Source organism: Dendrobates tinctorius, unplaced genomic scaffold (genome assembly GCF_039654945.1).
Source record: "Dendrobates tinctorius isolate UK_male_01 unplaced genomic scaffold, ASM3965494v1 ptg000257l, whole genome shotgun sequence".
Classification (NCBI taxonomy): domain Eukaryota; kingdom Metazoa; phylum Chordata; class Amphibia; order Anura; family Dendrobatidae; genus Dendrobates; species Dendrobates tinctorius.
In genome coordinates this window covers 266,374-291,258 of record NW_027361924.1, presented here as the reverse complement: position 1 = coordinate 291,258, position 24,885 = coordinate 266,374, and the positions used below count along the sequence as shown (strand labels likewise).

Sequence of the window (24,885 nt, the reverse complement as noted above, 5' to 3'; positions counted from 1 at the left end):
CATCTAAGAGGTTAAAGTGTACTCCGATTGCTTCAGTTGGATGCTGGCTGTATAACACAGCTGGCACCTGATCCATTCCTACAGTGTTTAAATCCAACATTACATTGTAAAAATAGAAATATATACATTGATCCATAGTTTCACCTTTTTTAATATTTTTTTATGTAATTCTACTATCACCCTATCCCAATCCCTAGCCTACACTCTAACCCTATCCTTAGCAGCTAGCCCTAGACTTGTATTATTTGTGCCTGTAGCTAGCCTACACAGGATTTGTTTGTGGTCTGTAACCATGGAGACACATGTGATGACATGGAAGCTGCATACACAAAGGCTTTGTTTTCAAAACTATTCCCAAAGTTGCTCCTGTTGGTATTTCAGATGCACTGGACAGATCCCTCCCTAAAAAGTTGTCCAAGAGTTTGATCTGTCCAATCTTTTCCTCTATGGCTGTAGCCCCCAAATCCCTGAGTCCCCCCCTGCCCCCAGGAGACCCTGCTGATCATCACCCCGGCCTCTCTGCTGCTCCCTGCATTGTGACCCCTCGGGTCTGGAAGATTCCAGGTCGGAGCAGGGGGCGGGGCCAGAGCAGCATCTTTGTGGCTTTTCCTTGTTTGCAAGTGAAACACAAGCCAGAGGCAGAGACAGAGACGAGCCGGAGGAGGAGCGGAGAGAGCCGCCTGCAGCAGCGAGCGCCGCACCGGGAGCAGCGCCCCCCACTATGCCCCGCTGAGTGCAGCCTCTGCCCCCATCACCACCGCCCGACCACCCGCTGCTGCCAGTCACCATGGCCCAGGATCGCCTGCAGCCGCGACTGTGCCACATACACAAGGGCGAGCAGGGATACGGCTTCCACCTGCACGGAGAGAAGAACAAGACCGGACAGTACATCCGCAAGGTAGAGCCCGGCTCCCCGGCGGAGCTGTCCGGCCTGAGAGCCGGAGACCGGGTGCTGGAAGTGAACGGGGACAACGTGGAGAAGGAGACGCATCACCAGGTACCGGGGCCGGGAGACTGACGAGTGCTGGACGGGAGACTGACGAGGGCTGGACGGGAGACTGACGAGGGCTGGACGGGAGACCGACGAGGGCTGGACGGGAGACTGACGAGGGCTGGACGGGAGACTGACGAGGGCTGGACGGGAGACTGACGAGGGCTGGACGGGAGACTGACGAGGGCTGGACGGGAGACTGACGAGGGCTGGACGGGAGACGGACGAGGGCTGGACGGGAGACCGACGAGGGCTGGACGGGAGACGGACGAGGGCTGGACGGGAGACTGACGAGGGCTGGACGGGAGACGGACGAGGGCTGGACGGGAGACCGACGAGGGCTGGACGGGAGACCGACGAGGACTGGACGGGAGACGGACGAGGGCTGGACGGGAGACTGACGAGGGCGGGACGGGAGACTGACGAGGACTGGACGGGAGACGGACGAGGACTGGACGGGAGACTGACGAGGGCTGGACGGGAGACTGACGAGGGCTGGACGGGAGACGGACGAGGGCTGGACGGGAGACGGACGAGTGCTGGACGGGAGACGGACGAGGGCTGGACGGGAGACGGACGAGTGCTGGACGGGAGACAGACGAGGGCTGGACGGGAGACCGACGAGGGCTGGACGGGAGACCGACCAGGGCTGGACGGGAGACCGACGAGGGCTGGACGGGAGACCGACGAGGGCTGGACGGGAGACGGACGAGGGCTGGACGGGAGACCGACCAGGGCTGGACGGGAGACCGACCAGGGCTGGACGGGAGACCGACGAGGGCTGGACGGGAGACCGACGAGTGCTGGACGGGAGACCGACGAGGGCTGGACGGGAGACCGACGAGGGCAGGACGGGAGACCGACGAGGGCTGGACGGGAAACCGACGAGGGCTGGACGGGAGACCGACGAGTGCTGGACGGGAGACCGACGAGTGCTGGACGGGAGACGGACGAGGGCTGGACGGGAGACGGACGAGTGCTGGACGGGAGACGGACGAGGGCTGGACGGGAGACCGACGAGGGCTGGACGGGAGACCGACCAGGGCTGGACGGGAGACCGACCAGGGCTGGACGGGAGACCGACGAGGGCTGGACGGGAGACCGACGAGTGCTGGACGGGAGACCGACGAGTGCTGGACGGGAAACAGACGAGGTCTGGACGGGAGACCGACGAGGGCTGGACGGGAGACCGACGAGGGCTGGACGGGAGACCGACGAGGGCAGGACGGTAGACCGACGAGGGCAGGACGGGAGACCGACGAGGGCTGGACGGGAGACCGAAGAGGGCTGGACGGGAGACCGACGTACGAGTGCTGGACGGGAGACTGACGAGTGCTGGACCGGAGACTGACGAGGGCTGGACCGGAGACTGACGAGTGCTGGACGGGAGACTGACGAGGGCTGGACGGGAGACTGACGAGGGCTGGACGGGAGACTGACGAGTGCTGGACGGGAGACTGACGAGGGCTGGACAAGACATCGTCCCCTACTTATACTGCTGTACAATATATATTATATACTCCTGTACATTATATAATCCTGTACATTTTACACTGCTGTACATTATATAGCCCCTGTACATTATATACCCCTGTACTGTACATTATATGCCCCCTGTACATTACATATTATATACTCCAGTACGTTATATACCCCTGTACTGTACATTATATACCCCCTGTACATTATATATTATATACTCCTGCACATTATATATCCCTGTTCTGTATATTATACACCCCCTGTACATTATATACTCCTGTACATTATATACTCCTGTACTGTCCATTATATACCCCCTATACATTATATATTATGTACTCCTGTACATTATATACTCCTGTACATTATATACTCCTGTACTGTACATTATATATCCCCTGTACTTGATATACCCCAGTACATTATATACGCCTCTACCTTATATACCTCTGTAGATTATATACCCCTGTACATTAAGTTCACCTGTAATTATACATTATATACCCCTGTACATTATACATTATATATTCCTTTACATTATGTATCCCCTGTACATTATATACTCCTGCATCTTTTAAAAAGGGGAAAAAATAAAGGCAGCACACCATTTAGGGAAAAACTAGAAAATGTGATTTAATAGCCCATTGGGGCTCAGCAACGTTTTGGTTGAAAATGAGAATATTTTTTTCAAGCTTCAGCGTTTCTCATTGGCTGAGCCCCAATGGGCTATTAAATCACATTTTCTAGTTTTTCCCTAAATGGTGTGCTGCCTTTTTAAAATTATTTGGAGTATTGATCTATGCCTGGAAGGCCTGACACCTGCATTTATGTATTATATCTATCTGTACCTCTCTCTGTATCTCTCTTTATCGCTCTCTCCTCTCTCGCTCTCTCTTTTTCTCTGTCTAAATCTCTCAATTCAAATGAGCGTTACTGGCAGGACTAACGTTATCATTGCCAAAGCAAATGGTAAAAGTAGGGGGATAAAGGGGTAGGGGGCATATAGAGGTCCAGGATACATCAGGCTCTAGTAGAGGATAGGGGCATGTCCAGGGTGGGTACAGGAGTCCATGACATGTCCTCTCTCTTCTCCCTTCTCCCTTTCCCCCTCTCTCTTCTCTTCCACCTCTCTCACTCCTCTCTTTATCCCTTTCTCTTTTTCTCTCTCTCTCCTTTCTATCTCTAACATCTTTCTTTCCTCTTTTTTCTCTTTCTCTCCTCTCTCTTTCTCCATCTCTATCTCTCTCTCCTTTCTTTATCTCTTTCCGCTCTACTCTCTCTCCACCCTTTCCTCTCTCTTTCTCTAGCTCTATGGGTGTGTGCACACGCTGCGGATTCTGCTGCGGTGTACAATACCATAGTATCCTATGGATATCAAAAACCGCAGTGCAGATGGTGCAGATTTTTCTGCGCGGATTTCCTGCGGTTTCTAAACCGCAGAAAGAATTGACATGTCACTTCTTTTCTGCGGATTCCGCTGCGGTTTACCATCTCCATTGTAGAGATGATAAACTGCAGGCTAATCCGCAGGTCTTTTGACCTGCAGATTTACCTGCGGATTTTACAAAATCTGCACGGCCAAATCCGCACCCCAATCCGCAGCGTGTGCACGTACCCTATCTCTCTCTTTCTTTATATCTTTCCTCTCTACTCTCTCTCTCTTCTCTCTCTATCTTTCTTGTCTCTTTCTCTCTTTCTATATCTGTCTTCTCTCTGTCTCTTCTCTCTCTCCTCTCTCTTTCTCTCTCTATCTCTAAGTTCTCTCTCTTTCCTCGTTTTTTCTCTTCTTCCTCTCTCTCTCTCCTCTCTTCATCTCTCTGTCTCTTTATCTCTCTCTCTTCACTCTTTCTTTCTCTCTCTATCTTTTCTCTCTCTCTGTCTGTCAATCTCTCCTCTTTATCTCTCTCCTCACTTTCTCTCTATCCTCTCTCTCTATCCTCTCTCTTTCTCACCTCTCTTTATCCCTCTCTATCTTCTCTCTCTCTCTGTCCATCTCTCTCCTCTCTCTCTCCTCTCTTTATCTCTCTCCTCTCTCTTTCTCACCCCTCTTTATCACTCTCACTATGTCTCTCCTCTCTCTCTCCTCTATCTGCCTCTTCCCTCTCTCTCTCAGCATTGCAGGTGCTGGCCCCTTCCCAGTAGATGATGCCGCTGGCCGGGCTCCACTTGGCACGGTGCTTAGGGCTAATAAGGCTGTTAGTCCTGGGATTACGGTCAGGCCACAGGCATGTGAGATGGAAGTGCAGGTATTTATTGAGTGTTGTATACACTCGGCCGCTGTGGGTCAGATCTGGTCCTAATTGGACCTCCTGTGATGTCAGGTGTGCTATATAGTAACCTAATTATTGTGAGGGTCTTCTGGCGATAAGATGAGCTAAGGAGATAATAATCTTTATTTATATAGCGCCAACATAGTCCGCAGCGCTTTACAGTTTCAAAACACAAGTCATAAGTAACAACGTTAACAATACATTAAAGCACAATAAGACGCCCCTGCTCGTGAGAGCTTACAATCTACAGTGAGGTGGGGGAGATACAGAGTACAGGGGTGTATTTACAATGATGGTCCAGCCATCTTGAGGGAGTGAGGGATGAATAGTGAATGGGCTACACACGCACACTTACGCATAAAATGACTTTGATTAGGGAGCGTGATAGGCCGCTCTGAACAGATGTGTTTTGAGGGAGTGCCTAAAACTATGAAAATTGTGGATGGTCCTAATTTCTTGGGGTAGAGCATTCCAGAGGATTGGCGCAGCGTGGGAGAAGTCTGGGAGTTGGGAGTGGGAGATGCGGATTAGTGCAGAGGTTAGTTGAAAGTTGTTTGCAGAGCGCAGCGGTTGGTTAGGCCGATAGACAGAAATGAGGGAGGAGATGTAGGGGGGTGCCGCACTGTGGAGAGCTTTATGGGTGAGAACAAGTACTTTGAATTGGATCCTATAATGAATGGGCAGCCATTGTAACGAATGACGAAGAGCCGACGCGTCCGAGTACCGATTACCCAGATGGACGATCCTGGCTGCTGCATTAAGTATGGACTGGAGAGGGGATAGTCGAGTGACGGGGAGGCCAATTAATAGAGCGTTGCAGTAATCCAGGTGGGAGTGGATCATTGCTACAGTGAGGGTTTTGTTGTTTCCATAGTGAGAAAAGGGCAGATTCTGGAGATGTTCTTTAGGTGTAAGTGGCAAGAGCGGGCAAGAGATTGTATATGGGATGTGAAGGAGAGATTGGTGTCAAACATAACACCCAGACAGCGCGCCTGCTGCCGGGGTGTTATTATAGTGCCACCCACGGAGAGGGAAATGTCCGATTTAGGGAGGTTAGTAGACGGCGGGAGCAGAAGAACCTCAGTTTTGGAGAGGATGAGTTTCAGATAGAGAGCGGACATGATATTGGAGACTGCGGACAGACAGTCACTGGCGTTCTGTATTACAGAGGGGGTAAGAGCGGGGGAAGACGTATATAGTTGTGTGTCATCAGCATAAAGATGGTACTGAAAGCCAAATCTGCTGATGGTCTGTCCAATTGGGGCCGTGTAGAGAGAGAAGAGAAAGGGGCCAAGGACTGAGCCCTGAGGTACCCCGACAGCAAGAGGAGATGAAGTGGAGCCAGAGAACAAAACACTGAAGGAGCGGTCAGAGAGATAGGAAGAGAACCAGGAGAGAGCAGTGTCCTTAATGCCTAGTGACTGGAGCCTAGAGAGTAGGAGACGGTGGTCAACAGTATCGAAAGCTGCAGAAAGGAGATCCATTTGATAGTAAATGATCACTAAGTCCGTGGAGCATTATATGATCACTGGGATCAGTAATCACCAGAACTTGGGAATTTTGTTCTCAGTCCAACCCTGACCACAAGGCCAGGAGGAGATGACTGAAGTGTCAGGTCACATACAGACTTGTTTTCAGTCGTGTTACCAGGGTAGAGCCAGGGTAGCATGAGGGGGCTGAAGTTCCTCTCCGGCAATTGATGTGACCCGCACCTTTCCAGAGAATAGTTGATATCCTGTTTAGGTCAGAATTCCTCTTTAGCCCCTTACTGACGCAGCCAATTTTCCTTTTTGCACTTTCGTTTTTTTCCTCCCCTTTCAACAAGAGCCATATTTTTCTTTTTTTCCCTTCCACATTGCCATATGAGGGCTTGTTTTTGCAGGATGAGTTGTAGCTTTGAATGGCACCATATATTTTACCATATAATGTACCTAAAAAAAAATAAAATCCACAGTGCCTGACACAATTCATGGACAGATTTGGCACTTGGCAATAGTTAAAGGGTTAGTCAACATCTACCTTAAATTGGTATTGTCGGATAGAGCTTGTAAAAACAAGCAGTTTTGCAATTTACTGCTTGTTAAAATTTCCAGCCATTCTTGGGATATTAACTTTTTTCTTTTGTTTACAGCTCGTTTCCTAGGAGACCGACCAACGCTGCTGTCTAGTTTGTAAGCACTGCGCTGAAGCTTGAGAGGAGTAGTAGGGAACAGTGAGTTCCTGCTTCAAAACAGCACTTACAAGCTTAATAGAAAAGAGCCTGCGAGCACTACACATGTTCTGCTGTCTAGCAGCGGCGGTCGGTGTCCAAGGCAACGAGCTGTAAACAAAGGAAAAGAGTTAATATCTCAATAACGGATGAAAATTTTAATTAGCAGTAAATTGCAAAATTGCTTGTAATGACAAGAGCTATCCGCTCATACAAAGTTATGAAGATGGGAAATAATCTCTTTAAGTGTATGCTTGGCTAAAAAAAACCTCTTACACAAACATTGAATGTGTCTTTATCTCCCTGGCTTCAGTCAGGATCCAGATTAAATGCAGGCTTTGTGCCGAGTCCCGAGATGACAAGGATCTCTTGAGAATATCTCAAGATGCTTGAAAACATCTTGTACGGCCTCGCAAACAGGCGTCTGTATTGATCTCCACATTGGCACCTCTCACTCCTGAGCCGTAGCTTTGCAGGCAGCTGATTAGCACGTCAGAGTGACGGTGTCCACTGCCGGCTTTAATAGTAAGCTCTGGGGGAGAGTCTGTCCTGCTGCAGTATGCCATTTTGTCGCTGGGTTTGTCATTAGGCCGTGCGTCCCAGTGGAGTTACCGGGAACACTTATCTGCGGGTGTGAAGGACGTAATATGGCCGGGAGTGTGCAGAATACTGAGTGTTACTCACAAGGTTGCCCCATCCCCCTTCATATTACTTCTACATAGCATGTACCTTCCCAATTCCATGCCATTCTTAATATTTACACCAAAATTTTTCCTTTGGAAGCAGAAATTTAGACTGGAAGCCGCTGTCTGACAGCTGCCATCATCAGCCATGGTATCTGTCATAGGATTCATTTTTTTGGTCACTCGGTCACCTTTCTCCTCTCAGATCCAGGCCATTTGAGGTGTATGTGGGCCTCCTAAAAATGTCAACGCTTGGTCCTTTTCCCATTGAAAAGACAAGACCGCTTGGCCGAGCGGATCTCTGATTTGTAAGGGGGAGTCGGGAGAGACAGCAGGTCGGCCGACGTGCCATGCACATGGCCAGCTTTAGTATACAGTCAGACATGGTGTGAATTAGTTACGGGGTCTTTTATACAAGTTACACCCTTCAGAAATGACACTACCATTTTTTTGCCTTGACCTAGTGCTCGCTTTTCACTCTTCCAGGTCTCGATCGGCGTTCATTATGGGCAAACAAAAGAATTTAAAGGGGGTTTCTTATTTTTTAGAAATTGAATATTGTCCAATATATCTTGTAAAAACAAGCAATTTTGCAATTTACTCTTTGTTAAAATTTTCAGTCGTTTTTGAGATATGAACACATTGCATTTGTTTACAGCTCATTGCCTTGGAGACCGACCACCGCTGCTAGACAGCAAAAAATGTGAAGTGCTCACAGACTCTATCAATCTCTCTTCTTTTGAGCTTTTGAGTACAGTTTTAAAGCTGACCAGGATCGCTGGAGCAGGCTGCTACCTACTAACCCTGGCTAGTATTTACGTCTCCATGGCAATGAGTTGTAAGCAAAAGGAAAGTGTTAATATCTCAAGAATGGATGAACATTCATGGTAAAGTTTTTGCAGTTGCAATGAGTCCAGGCTTCTTATAGAGGAAGCGATGGCTTTATTTATAGATTATAATGCCCGGGGGGCCGCAGTCTCATACAGTTGAGTTCATGGTAACCGCTGGCGCCTCTGACCTTCGGGGAATTTGAGGTCAAACTAAACGTGTTCAGCAGGTCATTTAATAACATGCACTCGTTTTTTCCAGGCAAGTTGCCATGAATTTGTCGGGATGTTTTTTTTTTAGGGGTCACACAGGTCCCCTGTAAGATCCCCCCATAAAGGGCAATTGATGGACATTAGGCAATCGCTTACAGTGCACTCGCTCAATAATCCCTTTGCTCTGTGCTGTCAGATCAGCGCCCCTGTGAAGGGGTTAAGCACACAGTGTCTGGCGGTGTCAGTGGCGCTGACATAACCCTGCGTTGTGCTGCCTTCTCTCCATTGTCACTGATATCTGAGTAACATTGTGTTCGGTCTCGTCATCGTCACTTCACTTTTTTATTTTCATTTTTTGGGGAGATTTTTTTTCCCAAAGTGGAGCGGTCACTCTGTTCTGGACTGAAACAATGTAGTTTCTATGACAGGCGGCCATGATTCTTCATACTGTGCTCCCTCGCTCCTACTACATTGCCTTTCCCGCGTGTCAGTCATTACTTCTGGAATTGTATTCATGAACCAGGAGGCTCTGGATGATCATTGCTATCTGTCCTGTCCCTATCTGGCCTAACTACAGTTTTGGGATTATATTCGTGCACAAGGAGAGATCTGAATGACTATTGTTATAGATCCAGTGCCCATGGGAGAATCAATGTGTTTTTTTTAACTACTGCCACATCTGTGGGTAAAGACTAACTGCACCAGTAAGCTCAGGATGATCATTGTTATAAATCCTGTGCCTATAGGAGAATGCATGATTGTTTATTGCTAGTCCCCTATCTATGTGTCAGTCCTAACTGCATATATTCATGAACCAGGAAGATCGGGATGATCAGTACTATATGCTCTGTTGCTTGTAGGAGAATTAATGGAGAGGCTGATGCTGCTCCCTTATCTGTTTATGAACTAGGAAGATCAGGATGATAATTTCTATATGTCTGTAAGGGAATATATAGTTGCTTAGTGCTGCTCTCCTATTTGTCAGTCACAACTGCGGTTCTGGGATTATATTCATGCACCAGGAAGATAAGGATGATCATTCCCTTTAGAAGAGCATGGAGGTCTAATGCTACAGCTCCATCTTTGTGGCGATCAGTACTGTATTTCCAGGATTGCAGTCATGAACCAGGAAGATCAGGATGATCACTTCTAAAGGTCCTAGTCTTACAGTTCTTTTATGGAGGCTTCATGTTTCTTCCCTGTGTCAGTGTTAGCTGTAGTTCTGGGATTATATTCATGAACTAGGAGGATCAGGATGATCATTTCTATAGGTTCTCCAATTCATGGAGGCTTCAGGTTACTCCCCTGTGTCAGTCTTAACTGTAGTTCTTGGATTATATTCATGAACTAGGAGGAACAGGATGAGCAGTTCTCGGAGTGGATGGAGTTGGAGATTCTGACGATGAAGGAGGAGTGTGCCGCCCATTTTATTCTATAAATTGGTGGGCAAAGACCCTGGCTGCAGACCCTCATGTGATAAAAAGTTGACTTTTCCTTTAAACATTATTTCTATGAAACAAGAAGGGTTGTGATAACTGTTTACGCAGCGGGCCGACCGCTGGCATTGTTGAGAAGTTGCCCAGTTGGCACAACCCAGGTGACCTTCTCAGGTATCTAATCCTCATTGTATAGACGTAATCAGGCATTGAGAGGAATTGGGACATAGCGATGAGGTGAGCAGTCCTGGGCCCATCCCTGTGACACGCCGAAAAAAAAATGAGATCGTGTCCTTTGGAGTAATGTAGCGATGGATCCCCCCGATAATTGTGTGTATCAAGACGTTTCTGGAAACTTTGCTAACTTTTCCCCCTCTACATATGAACTTCTGTCCAAGCGGTGAGAACCTGTAAAATGGGCCGAGTGCCCAAACACGGAGAACAATGATCATTGTCCCTAAGATGAGATTTTTCCATAAATAAGCATGGGTGTGTGAGTGGTCCCGAACCCTCAAGGGTATACTGCCGCCCTTAGAACCGGTGTAAACAAAGTCATGTACGACGAAGGCATCAAGATGAAATCATGTCCTCTGCAAAAGGCCAGATGTACTCAGGGACTGGCATGAGACATACGCAGGGACTGGCATAAGACATACGCAGGGACTGGCACAAGACATACGCAGGGACTGGCATGAGACATACGCAGGGACTGGCATAAGACATACGCAGGGACTGGCATAAGACATACGCAGGGACTAGCATAAGACATACGCAGGGACTGGCATAAGACATACGCAGGGACTTACATAAGACATACGCAGGGACTGGCATAAGACATACGCAGGGACTGGCATAAGACATACGCAGGGACTGGCATAAGACATACGCAGGGACTGGCATAAGACATACGCAGGGACTGGCATGAGACATACGCAGGGACTGGCACTTGGGCAGCCGGCTGGGTGGTCCATTACATGCGTAGTACTTTGTTCTGAAATGGCTTTCAGGGGGTCTTATTTTATTTTTAGAACTAGGTATGCCGTCATATTTACTTTCTGGGACCCCCATTGATATTGCTCCCATGGGTGGTCCATTTTTGGAAAACGTTTCCCTGCATGTGTCGCAGTACAGAGGGAATACAGTGAAAGTGACGCAGTCTCAGAGGTCAGACCCCCCCCCCAGTCATAGTCCTGGCTATATGCCATCACTTTATAGGATTTGAGTAACGCCATATTGAAAAGTTCTGCAACTATCTCATTTATTTTGTGTTACCAATTTTCTTACAATTTTCAAAATCTCTGCTTGCTTTAAGTAAATGAGACTGTTCTCGTTTACAATGTAAGGCTGAAAACTGTACAGTAAAGACTTAAAGAGGAGAGGAAGCGACTCTTGTCTGTCATCTTAATGTGTTCCTTTTAAAATACTAAAATAGACATTGTCTTTAAGAAATGTTAGTTAAAGGGGCTGTATCACTTGCTATAAATATATAATTTTCTGTATCTGATATAAATGCCACTGTTCTCCTGAATTCGGCGATGTTTTTCTTTTTTTCCTGTGCCTCGCCGTTCCTGAGATATGGTCCCATCTTCCCTGGGTGGGTGTGGTCCTCAGCTCCTCTGCGTGGGCGTGTTCTTGTGGACCACACCTACTTTGATCAAAAGACTAAATTTATGTTCAGGTAAGAGGGGGTCACATCTCAGGAATGGAGAGGCGCAGAGACAAAAGAAAAACAATGCCGGATTCAGGAGAACAGGGGAATTTATACCAGGTAAAAAATACACATATTTATGGAAAGTGATAGGTCCCCTTTAAACACTATAAAGGATCCTGATGGAGTTAACTTATTTTTTTTTGTTCCCTGGGTAGATTGTGGAGCTGACCCTTTGATATTCACCCCGACCTAATGTACTGGACGTATAAATGCCAGTCTTAGCCATGCATCAGGTGGATCAGGATGAGCAAATTTATAAATGTAATGTTAAATGCATGGTATTGCCGGAGAAAGAATAGGGCTTCAGGGATCGGTTTGGTAATTTGCACCTTTTCCTTTTTTGCCCAGGTGGTACAACGTATTAAAGCCATAGAGAATGAGACGCGGTTGCTGGTCATAGACAGAGAAGCCGATGAGTACCGGCGCCTTTCACAATCCAGCTCACCTCCCGAATCCCAACCCAACTCCAGCGCTCCGTCCTCCCCATCTGTGGGCAACAATAATGGAGAGATATGGAAGACCAAGGAGGACATGAGCCTGGAGGACCAGCTGCAAAATAACCACAGCACAGAGAACGGCAAACAGGTGAGGACCAGTCACACTGGTATATTATTATACAGGTCAGTGGTAATGTCATTGAGTGACAGCTCAAACCTTTGTGTGATCAGGGTAATGGCTGCATACTAATGGAATTGTACCTTTAAGCCATAATTATAAACCTTTTTCTATCACTTTGTATAAAAATCTTTTTTTTTCTAATTTCTGATCACAGGAAAGCTGGGTTGCAGTCAGAATACTTAGTAAGACCAGACAAGCAAAGGTCCAAGGAAGGACCCACAGGCTCTCTTGCCAAATTTTCTGATTATTAATACGCAGACTAATATACTGGAGTATAGATATATGCTACTACATAATAGTTAAAAAAAAAATCTACATTCAAATTTTAGAATTAAAAAAAAAATTGTTAAAATATTAATGATCATGAATGACTGGAGATTGACAAAGATTAGAGGTTATCAGGGATCAGAGATAGGCAATTATCAATGATCGGCAGTGATCGGCAGTGATCTGAGATCGGCAGTGATTGGAGATCGGCAATGATTAGAGATTAAAACCGATCAGAGATGTGCAGTTATCGGAGATCGGCAATGATCAATGATCGACAGTGATCAGAGATTGGCAATGATAAATGGTCGACAGTGATCAGAGATTGGCAATGATAAATGGTCGACAGTGATCAGAGATTGGCAATGAGCAATGATCGGCAGTGATCGACAATTATCAGTGATCGGCAGTGATCAGAGAGAGGCAATTATCAATGATCGGCAGTGATCTGAGATCGGCAGTGATTGGAGATCAGCAATGATTAGAGATTAAAACCGATCAGAGATGTGCAGTTATCGGAGATCGGCAATGATCAATGATCGACAGTGATCAGAGATTGGCAATGATAAATGGTCGACAGTGATCAGAGATTGGCAATGAGCAATGATTGGCAGTGATCTGAGATCGGCAATGACGTGATCGATTGATTTCTCTGCCGATGAGGGAAGCATTTTGGGCTGGTGGAGCATACTCCAAGCTGATCCTCTTCTTCCACTCTGTTTACAGTATCCCAGGGGCCTCTGCTTTTAGTTGGGGGTCTGTTTCCTCTCCCCTGCCCCCGCTTCCTGATACTACGCACTCGCAGTTTGGGATTTGTTGCAGAGTTTGGAGCCTTGAAATGTAATGACATAAAGCAGAGCTGGGAACTAGTAAGCGTTCAGGAGGAGGGGGATGTATGAAATCTGGGGATTGGTCTGAAAGAACTGGAGTGACCGGTGACTATAGGACGACCCGTTGTGATACTTGGGTTTCTCTGCTCAGTAAATGCCAAAATTCTGGCATAATCCCAGGGCGGCACGGATCGGAGGGGGTTAAGGTGGCGATTGCCAGCAGCGGTGATAGACGCTAAATTTACACTTTGAGCTTTTGATAAAAGATGCATTTGGTTTTGTCGCTTCTAGTTTTTTATCGGAGCAGATAGAGCTGCAGTGTAAAGCATGGAGGAGAGACAATAACGGCTTTGATACACTCATATGCATCGGGTGAGCCGGAGCAGTAGACAATTTGAACATGCCTAGCTGCAGTATAAAGTATGGTAGGAAAAGGGAGCTGCAAACTTGAGCCATTCATACAGCTGGAAATGAATTTGAAGGATGCAAATAACTTCGTGAAACCTTTTTTTTTTTTACTTAAATGCATGTATTTTGGTCTAAAAATCATTTTTGCATTTGGGTTTCATTAAAAATTTTGGCTTTTACATGCTTTTTCTTTCCCATGCACATTTTAGAATGAGGAGTTACTTGAGAAGCTCTTTCAGATAGAAAACTTTCTAACTCTTTTTTTCCAGTCTTTTCTGAGCTACTCCCAGCTGATTTATGACCACAGCAAAGTTCAGTTGAACCCTGCTTTGATGTGTTCTGTGCAGCTCAGAAAAAAAAGACATACAGACTATCTATCAGAACAATCTCACTGATGGATTCTCAGTTAACTCGTTCAATTTTTTTTTAAAAAGCCCCAAATACTTGTATCAATAGAAAATTATCCCTTAAGTGTATGTCTGACCCCAATTGACAGTGCAGATGGAGTTACTGACCATAACTGTGCACTGATGGAGCAGACCTAATAAAGCAAATTACCCTTAATCTGATGCATTGAGCAATGTAATAATGTAATCCGGGCCTCTTGCTGTTCGCAGACCCCTGGGCTCTAGGTAATGTGCTTGCCACGTTATATTGGCCGCGTGCCTTTGGTTGGCTCGGCGTAGAGGTGAAGGTCATGTTTGCAGCAGTTCCACATGAACGGTGGCTTTTCATGACATAAAAGACCTATTACTACCCAGCTTCCCCATGTCAGGACACCAGCCTGGGGACTGCCATATAATTGCTTCTATAATGAGGCTGAATATAGAATCTCACACATACTGTCACTCCAGGTAAGTGCGTGCGGTGTCTGCGGGGAGCACATGCCGTCTGCTGGGATATAACTCATTCCCTACAAACTTAGTGAAATTTAATTAATACTTGGTACAGAGGCCTTTGTTGGTGATGAAGCTTCAAGACACCTCCTATATGGAGAAACTAGTCGCAGGCATTGCTCAGATGTGATTTTGGCCCCTTCTTCTACACAAACACTCTTCACATCCTGAAGGTTCCGTGAGCTCCTTCTATGAACTCTGATCTTTAGTTCCTTCCATACATTTTCTCTTGGATTCAGGTCCGGTGATCGGCTTGGCCGCTCTAGCAGCTTTATTTTTTTTTCTCTGAAACCAGTTGAGAGTTTCCTTGGCTGTGTGTTTGGGATCATTGTCATCCGGAAGTGTCCACCCTCGTTTCTTCTTCAGCATCCTAGTAGATGGCAGAATATATTTCGTCAAGAATGTCTCGATACATTTGTCCATTTATCCTTCCTTCAATTATATCAAGTTTGCCAGTGCTGTAGGGTGGAAAACAGCTTCACATCATGATGTTCCCACCTCCAAACTTTAGTGCTGGTATGGTGTTTTTGGGGTGATATGTAGTGCATTTTGGCCTCCAAACATGGTGTGTATTATGGCATCCAAAGAGTTCTGGTTTGGTCTCATTTGACCAGACTATATTCTCACAGTATTTCACAGGCTTGTCTAAATGTTGTTGAGCAAACTGTAAACGCGCTTAAGCATTCTTTTTGTTCAGCAATGGAGTCTTGCATGGTGATTGTGTGGTGAGCGTGCATACAGGCCATGGAGGTTGTGTGGTGAGCGTGCATACAGGCCATGGAGGTTGCATGCATTACTTATAGTTTTCTTTGGAACAATTGTACCTGCTGATTTCAGGTCTCTCTGTAGCTCTTCACAGGTGGTCCTTGCTCTTGGACAACTCTTCTGACAATTCATTTTCGTTCCTCTGTCTTGTGGGGAGCACTTGGTTGTGGCCGGTTTATGGTGAAATTATGTTACTTCCACTTCCGGATTATCGCCCCAGCAGTGCTCACTGAAACCTTCAGTAGTTTCTAAATTCTTCTGTAACCAATGCCATAAGTATGTTATTTTAACAATAAGGTTGTAAAGGTCTTGAGAGAGCTCACTGGTTTCACCCATTATTAGATGTTTACGCATGTGGCACCTTGGTGATGAGACTCCTTTTTTATAGGCCATCTGTTGAACCAACTGATATTATTTTTCACTTAGTGGCAGGATTGCTTTCTATTTACTGATAGATTTCAGCTGGTGTTATTACTTTCCTTGGTTTTTTGCAGCTCTCTTTGCTCATGTATTCAATACTTTTTCCTTGTGTCATTTTTCATTATTACACATAATTTAATTTCTGGACATCTGTGATTTGATTTATTTGCCTTTTTGGATTGGATGAGTTATTACTGACATCTGGTGAGAATTTGATGTCAGTAGTACCTTTAGGGCCCCGTCACACATAGCGACTCACCAGCGGTCCCGACAACGATATGAACTTGTCAGGATCGGTGGTGTGTCGCTACATGATCGCTGGTGAGCTGCCAAACAGGCAGATCTCCGCAGCGATCAGGACAGCGGCACGCGGGTAACATGCGACGCACGCCGCTTAGTTACCCGCAGTGTACGTTGGAGACCAGTGCGCTGGTGCAGGGAGCTGGTAACCAAGGTAAACATCGGGTTTCTAAGCGCCGTGCCGCACTTAGAAACCTGATGTTTACCTTGGTTACCAGCTCCCTGCACCAGCGTGCTGGTCTCTAATGTACACATCGGGTTTCTAAGCGCCGCTCTTAGAAACCCGATGTTTACCTTGGTTACCAGCTCGCTGATCGCTGATGTCCCGCCTGCCACACGCAGTGATGCGTGCTGGCCAGCGGGAGACCAACGATCCAAAAAATGTCCAGGCCATTCGAGCACGATCAGCGATACCCGGCAGGGGGCGGTCGCTGATAGGTGTCACACACAGCGATCTCGATTGTGACGGGGGGCTTTAGAAATATATTTACTTAGAAGACTGGTGACGTGTTCAATATTTATTTCACCTGCTGTATTTCTTCTTTGAAACAATCAACAAGCAGGTTATTTACTACTGCTGGATATCAATGCCAAGCTATTCACCTTAACACTACTTAAAACCAGGGGAAGAGTCTTGAGGAGATCATTTGCATATTCCCAGTGCCTTCTGGGATAAGTGAAGAGTCTCCGCGAGCTCAATGATCACTGGGTTTTGGCCGTTGCAGCTGAAAAGAGGAATTTTGGCTCATCTTTCATTGTTTTTAAGAAATCTCAAGATGGAAGAGGCCAGGAGCCATTTGGTGAGCTGCATTTCTTGCTACATGTTCACAGATTTACCAGTGGAAAAGCCAAACTTCACATGCCACAAATGCAAGCTTGTGTCCCTGTTGGAGGAAAAGTTGCAAAATCTCGAAGAGAGGTTAGCTACGTTGAAGATCATTAAGGAAGGTGAAGAGTTCTTGGACAGAGCAGAATTATCTCTTCATGTTACAGAAAGAGAAGAAATTCGAAGTGCACCTGAAGAAACAGAGGAATGGAGACATGTGACCCAGAGAAGCAGGAGGATCAGGAGGCAGTCAGCACCCATACTGCTCAGGAACCAGTACCAGGCTCTCACGCAGGAAAACGATGAAGAAATACATCAGGATAAGACTTTGCCAACAAACAGCAACCTTGTACGCCTTCAGAGTCCTGGATGGAGAAAGAAAAATGTTGTGAAGAAGAAACGGAGAGTGGTGGTCATGGGGGATTCCCTGTTGAGAGGAACAGAGGCCGCTATCTGCAGACCGGATATCACTTCAAGAGAAATGTGCTGTCTTCCAGGTGCAAAAATTAAAGATGTGTCTGACAGGATATCAGGACTCTTCAGACCTACAGATGACTACCCATTCCTGCTACTACATGTGGGGACAAATGACACCGCAAGAAACGACCTGGAAACCATCTGCAGAGACTTTGAAGACTTAGGCAAGAAAGTGAAAGAACTGGGAGCGCAGGTGGTCTTCTCTTCCATCCTCCCAGTGGATGGCCATGGAACAAGGAGGTGGAATAAGATTCTGCAGGTGAACAACTGGCTACGTCGATGGTGCCGTCAGCAACGATTTGGATTTCTGGATCACGGAGTGAACTACTTATACGATGGACTACTTGCTAGAGATGGGGTGCACCTTACGAAGACTGGAAAGCATGTATTTGGAAGTCGCCTTGCTACACTTGTAAGGAGAGCTTTAAACTAGAACAACATGGGAAGGGAAGCAAAAGACCAGAAAAAGCCATACACCTGACAAATGCTATTGAGAACTCTGCTATTAGAAGTGGAAAGGAAGAACAAAGACGAAAGAATCTAATTAATAAAAATATTGGAGAAAGAGAAACCAATCACAAACTAAAATGTTTCTATACTAATGCACAAAGCATGGGCAACAAACAAGGAGAATTGGAACTACTAACACAGGAAAAGAAATATGATGTCATTGGAATCACTGAAACTTGGTGGGACAATACACGTGATTGGAATACAAGACTAGAAGGATACAACTTATTTGCAAGAAACAGACTTGATAAACGAGGAGGGGGTGTCACATTGTATGTTAGAAACGCGTATATCTGCACAGAGATTGAAGCTTCAGAGACTGGGAGTTCTGTGGAAACTGTTTGGGTAAGAATACAAGGACAGAACAATGGAAAGGACACCATTGTAGGCATTTACTACAGGCCGCCTGTGCAAGCTGAAGATATGGATGAACTCTTTATGCATCAAATGGCCAAGTTCTCCAAAAAATATGACATAGTTGTCATGGGAGATTTCAACTATCCAGACATTTGTTGGGAATCTCTCTCAGGCAAAACTAACAGGTCAAGGAAATTCTTATCCTCTCTTGCTGACAACTTTATCTTCCAAAAGGTAAGGGAGAAAACAAGGGGAACTGCTACCTTGGATCTAATCCTTATAAACAGGGAGGAAATGGTTGAGGAGGTAAAAGTGGCTGGGACCCTAGGAGGTAGCGACCATGCTATTTTAGAATTTTAGATAACTAGAGGCGGAAGACCTGTGAAGACTCAGACGTCAAGATTAGATTTCAGAAAGGCAGATTTTAAGGGATTCAGAAAGAGAATTGGAGGGATCCAATGGCTGGATATCCTTAACCCCTTCGCACCCGAGCCTGTTTTTGCCTTCGTGACCGGGCCAATTTTTTCAATTCTGACCAGTGTCACTTTATGAGGTCATAACTCTAGAACGCTTCAACGGATCCTACTGATTCTGACATTGTTTTCTCATGACATATTGTACTTCATGATGGTGGTAAAAAATTTTAGATATGATCTGCACTTATTTGTTAAAAAAATCAAAATTTGGCAAAAATTTAGAAAATTTTGCAATTTTCAAACTTTTAATTTTTATGCCCTTAAATCAGAGAGTGATATCGCACAAAATAGTTAATAAATAACATTTCCCACATGTCTACTTTACATCTGCACAATTTTGGAAACATAATTTTTTTTTTTTAGGAAGTTATAAGGGTTAAAAGTTGACCAGCGATTTCTCATTTTTACAACAAAATTTGCAACACCATTTTTTTTAGGGACCACCTCACATTTGAAGTGAGTTTGGGGGGTCAATATGACAGAAAATACCCAAAATTGACACCATTCTAAAAACTGCACCTCTCAATGTACTCAAAACCACATTTAAGAAGTTTATTAACCCTTCAGGTGCTTCACATGAATGAATGGAATATGGAAGGAAAAAATAAACATTTAACTTTTTTTCACAAACATTTTACTTCAAAACCATTTTTTTTTATTTTCACAAGTGTAAAAAGAGAAAATGAACCACTAAATTTTTTGTGCAATTTCTCCCGAATACGCCAATACCCCGTATGTGGGGCTAAACCACTGTTTGAGCACACGGCAGAGCTCAGAACGGAAGGAGTGCCGTTTGACTTTTTCAATGCAGAATTGGCTGGAATTGAGATCGGATGCCATGTCGCATTTGGAGAGCCCCTGATGTACCTAAACAGTGGAAACCCCCCACAAGTGACCCCATTTTGGAAATTAGACCCCCCCAGGGACTTATCTAGATGTGTGGTGAGCACTTTGAACCCCCAAGTGTTTCACTAAAGTTTATAATGTAGAGCCGTGAAAATAAAAAAAAATCATTTTTTTTCCACAAAAATGATCTTTTAGCCCCCAATTTTTATTTTCACAAGGATAACAGGAGAAATTGGACCCTAAGAGTTGTTGTCCAATTTGTCCTGAGTACGCTGGTACGACATATGTTGGAGAAAACTACTGTTTGGGCACACGGTGGGGCTCGGAAGGGAAGTAGTGACGTTCTGAAATGCAGACTTTGATGGAATGGTCTGCGGGTGTCATGTCGCGTTTGCAGAGCCCCTGATGTACCTAAACAGTGGCAACCCCCCACAAGTGACCCCATTTTGGAAACTAGACCCCCCAGGGAACTTATATAGATGTGTGGTGAGCACTTTGAACCCCCAAGTGTTTCAGTAAAGTTTATAATGTAGAGGCGTGAAAATAAAAAAATCATTTTTTTTCCACAAAAATGATCTTTTAGCCCCCAATTTTTATTTTCACAAGGGTAACAGGAGAAATTGGACCCTAAGAGTTGTTGTCCAATTTGTCCTGAGTATGCTGGTATGCCATATGTTGGAGAAAACTACTGTTTGGGCACACGGTGGGGCTCGGAAGGGAAGTAGTGACGTTCTGAAATGCAGACTTTGATGGAATGGTCTGTGGGTGTCATGTCGCGTTTGCAGAGCCCCTGATGTACCTAAACAGTGGAAAACCCACACAAGTGACCCCATTTTGGAAACTAGACCCCCCAAGGAACTTATCTAGATGTGTGGTGACCACTTTGAACCCCCAAGTGTTTCAGTAAAGTTTATAATGTAGAGGCGTGAAAATAAAAAAATCATTTTTTTTTCCACAAAAATGATCTTTTAGCCCCCAATTTTTATTTTCACAAGGGTAATGGGAGAAATTGGACCCTAAGAGTTGTTGTCCAATTTGTCCTGAGTCCTGAGTACGCTGGTACCCCATATGTGGGAGAAAACTACTGTTTGGGCACACGGTGGGGCTCGGAAGGGAAGTAGTGACGTTTTGAAATGCAGACTTTGATGGAATGGTCTGCGGGCGTCATATTGCATTTACAGAGCCCCTGATGTACCTAAACAGTGGAAACCCCCAATTTTAATTCTAACCCTAACCCCAACACACCCCTAACCCTAATCTCAGCCCTAACCATAACCCTAACCACAAACCTAACACCAACACACCCATAACCTTAATCCCAGCCCTAGCCCTAACCCTAGCCCTAGCCCTAACCCTAGCCCTAACCCTAACCCTAGCCCTAGCCCCTGCATTTTTTTTTTTTACTTTTTTTTTTTTACTTTTTTTTTTATTTTTGTCACAAGATCGCTGCCCTGCGATCTGACTCATAGTTACGCCACTTCACCTCTGATAATCTGTCAGTGTGAGATCAGAGGAGAAGCAGCGTTACTATGTGACAAGATCGCTGCCTGGCACATAATAACGCGACTTCTCCTCTGATCTCACAATGACAGATGATCAGAGGTGAAGCAGCGTTACTGTGTGACAAGATCGCTGCCTGGCACAGCTGTGCCAGGCAGCGATCAGCTGTGCCAGGCAGCGATCTAGTCACACAATAACGCTGCTTCACCTCTGATCAGCTGTCAGTGTTAGATCAGAGGGAGAAGCCGCGTTACAATGAGGGAGATCGCCGGGAAACAAGCAGCTTTCCCAGCGATCGCTCCCATTGGCTGCTGTGACGCTGACGTCATCGGGACCTGAACCAATCAGGTCTCGATGACGTCGGGGTCCCAGCATGCATTGCGCACCGGGATCCCCGCGTTGGAAGGTATGAGGGGGTCCCGGGGGGCACAAAACCGCCGACAGTAGATAAACGTCGGCGCCGCACAAAGCCCAGCAAGCGCCAACGCTTATCTACTGTGGGCGGTCGTGAAGAGGTTAAAGACAAAAATGTCCAGGAAGGATGGGAAATCTTGAAAAATGAAATTCTCAAAGCACAGTTGTTAACAATTCCGAAAAGAGGGAAGAATAGGAAGCATTTAAGGAAACCAGGATGGATGAACACAGAACTTAAGCACATGCTAAAAAGGAAGAAAAAAATGTTTATAAAATGGAAAGAGGGAGGCATATCTAAAGAAGAATATAATGCTGTCTGCAGAACCTGCAGGGCACAAATCAGATTATCTAAAGCTGAAAATGAATTGAGGCTTGCAAGAGATGTCAAAAGCAATAATAAAGGATTTTGGGGATATGTCAAAAGTAAAAGAAAAGTCAAAGATGCTATAGGATTTTTACAGGATGAAAATGATGAAATGGTAAGACAGGATATTGAGAAGGCTGAACTTTTAAATTCCTATTTTGCATCTGTTTTCTCTCAGAAAGGAAATGTAACATCAACTGTTATTCACTGTCCTATTAAGGGAGTAGAAGAATCCAGGATATCTATAAACAGAAAGATAGTGAGGAAACACTTAGCTAACCTAAATGAATTCAAGTCTCCAGGTCCAGATGAATTACACCCCAGAGTACTGAAGGAGATAGCAGAAGAAATTTTTGAACCCCTCTCCATAATCTTTGAAAATTCTTGGAGAACAGGAGAAGTGCCAGAAGACTGGAGAAGAGCAAATGTTGTTCCTATCTTCAAAAAGGGGAAGAAGGTGGACCCAGGCAACTATAGGCCGGTGAGTCTGACTTCTATACCAGGAAAGATCTTTGAACAAATTATTAAACAACATGTATGTCAATACCTGGATAAGAATGAAGTGATTAAACAGAGTCAGCATGGGTTTGTAGCTAATAAGTCATGTCAGACTAACTTAATTTCCTTCTATGACGGTATCACTGATTGGGTGGATCAAGGAAATGCTGTAGATATAGTATATCTTGACTTCAGCAAAGCATTTGACAAAGTCTCTCATACAATCCTTATTGAAAAAATGACTAAGTATGGAATGGACAAGGCAACTGTTAGGTGGATTCATAACTGGCTTAGTGATCGGACCCAAAGAGTGGTCGTAAATGGCTGCACATCCAGTTGGAAGAATGTCTCAAGTGGGGTACCACAGGGCTCTGTCCTGGGCCCTGTATTGTTCAACATCTTTATCAACAATTTAGATGAAGGAATTGAGGGTAAACTGATTAAATTTGCTGATGACACAAAGCTAGGAGGGATAGCTAATACTAGAGAAGAGAGAGAGAGGATTCAAAAAGATATAAATAAACTGGAGAAGTGGGCAGCAACTAACAAAATGGTTTTTAACAGGGAGAAATGCAAAGTACTACATCTGGGCAGTAAAAATGAAAAAAGCATATATAGAATGGAAGGAATAGGGCTAAGTGACAGCACATGTGAAAAAGACTTGGGTATACTAATAGATCACAGACTGAATATGAGTCAACAGTGTGATGCAGCAGCAAAAAAGGCAAATGCAATTCTAGGATGTATTAACAGAAGCATACAGTCTAGATCACGTGAAGTCATTATTTCCCTCTACTCCTCTTTGGTCAGACCTCATCTGGAATATTGTGTCCAGTTTTGGGCACCATATTTTATAAAAGACATCAACAAACTGGAGCAAGTTCAGAAAAGAGCGACCAGAATGGTGACCGGTCTGCAAACCCTGTCTTATGAGGAAAGGTTGCAGGATTTGGGAATGTTTAGTTTGCAAAAGAGAAGACTGAGAGGAGACTTAATAGCTGTCTACAAATATCTAAAGGGCTGTCACATTGTAGAAGGATCAACTTTATTCTCATTTGCACAAGGAAAGACTAGAAGCAATGGGATGAAACTGAATGGGAGGAGACACAGATTAGATATTAGAAAAAACTTTTTGACAGTTAGAGTGATCAATGAGTGGAACAAGCTGCCACGAGAAGTGGTGAGTTCTCCTTCAATGGAAGTCTTCAAACAGAGGCTGGACAGACATCTGACTGGGATGATTTAGCGAATCCTGCTTTGAGCAGGGGGTTGGACCAGATGGCCCAGGAGGTCCCTTCCAACTCTACCATTCTATGATTCTATGATTCTACTGGTGATAAACGCAATAAAGGATATATTCGCCAATTTTTTTTATTACTCAGCAAGTTTACAGACGGTCCTAATTCAAAATCCACTGCCGTTTTGAATCCACAGCTCCTATGCAGACCGATGTGTTGCTGCATAAATCCCACAGCTCAAGTCTTCACCTCCTATCACCTTTTTAACCTTAATGTAGAGATATGGAGTTTACTGGGGACCTGTAGGTTGTGTCCGCAGAGTAGCCGCTGACCGGTAGAGCGAGGTGGGGAAATAATTGAACTAGTCGAGGTCAGAAAAACAGGATCAAAGTTGAGAGGTCAGACAGAACACAAAACTAAGAAAAGTCAGGCAGTCCAGGGGTCAAACGAGGTGGACATTCGGGGCTTAATCAGTTTGGCTGGTCTGCCAGATCTCCTGTATACCCATCAATAAAGTTGGTTGGGTGAAGTATGCCCGATGACGGACACCATGAGGGACCCCATTATATGTTGGTGTCCGTCATGTGACTGATGGCTCACATCTTGAATTATATTTTTTCAGCTCATTTGACAAAACAGAAAAGCGTATTTCAGGGAGGCAATGTGAACAGAGCCTTAATTGTCAAGCTCGTGAAGTTCCGTGTCCTCCTGCCAAAACCAAACAGTAATATGTTCATTGTGCTAATCAAACTAATTATCCGGGAACACGGCAACCGCCGGATCTTGTTTCCTACCTAATTGCAATTATATCCTGAGCTTTTCATCTTAGTTTATTTTTTTATGTTAAGCTGAATAAACCGTACTGGGAGGATTTGAAGATCTAGACTCCTGCTGTAATTGGGAAAAGACCAGGCTCCAAAATAATGACCCACTGAGGACCAAGGCACAGATAGACTAGTGGTAAAACTATATGGTTACAATTACAACCCCGGTATATATCAAGAGTCTTAGGAAAAGTTTTTTTCACCTTAGACTGGGAATGAAACTAGCCGC

General features: G+C 45.2%; 1 protein-coding gene across 1 annotated transcript in view; it reads left to right on the top strand.

Moving 5' to 3' along the window:
* The first annotated feature begins 619 nt into the window (after positions 1-619).
* NHERF2 (NHERF family PDZ scaffold protein 2) overlaps positions 620-24,885 on the top strand; it is a 79,089-nt gene continuing 54,823 nt past the window's right edge. The window contains exons 1-2 of the mRNA XM_073558400.1: positions 620-997; positions 12,171-12,407. Coding sequence (XP_073414501.1) covers positions 788-997; positions 12,171-12,407 — 447 coding nt within the window. The 5' untranslated portion in view covers positions 620-787. The remainder of the gene's footprint in view (positions 998-12,170; positions 12,408-24,885) is intronic.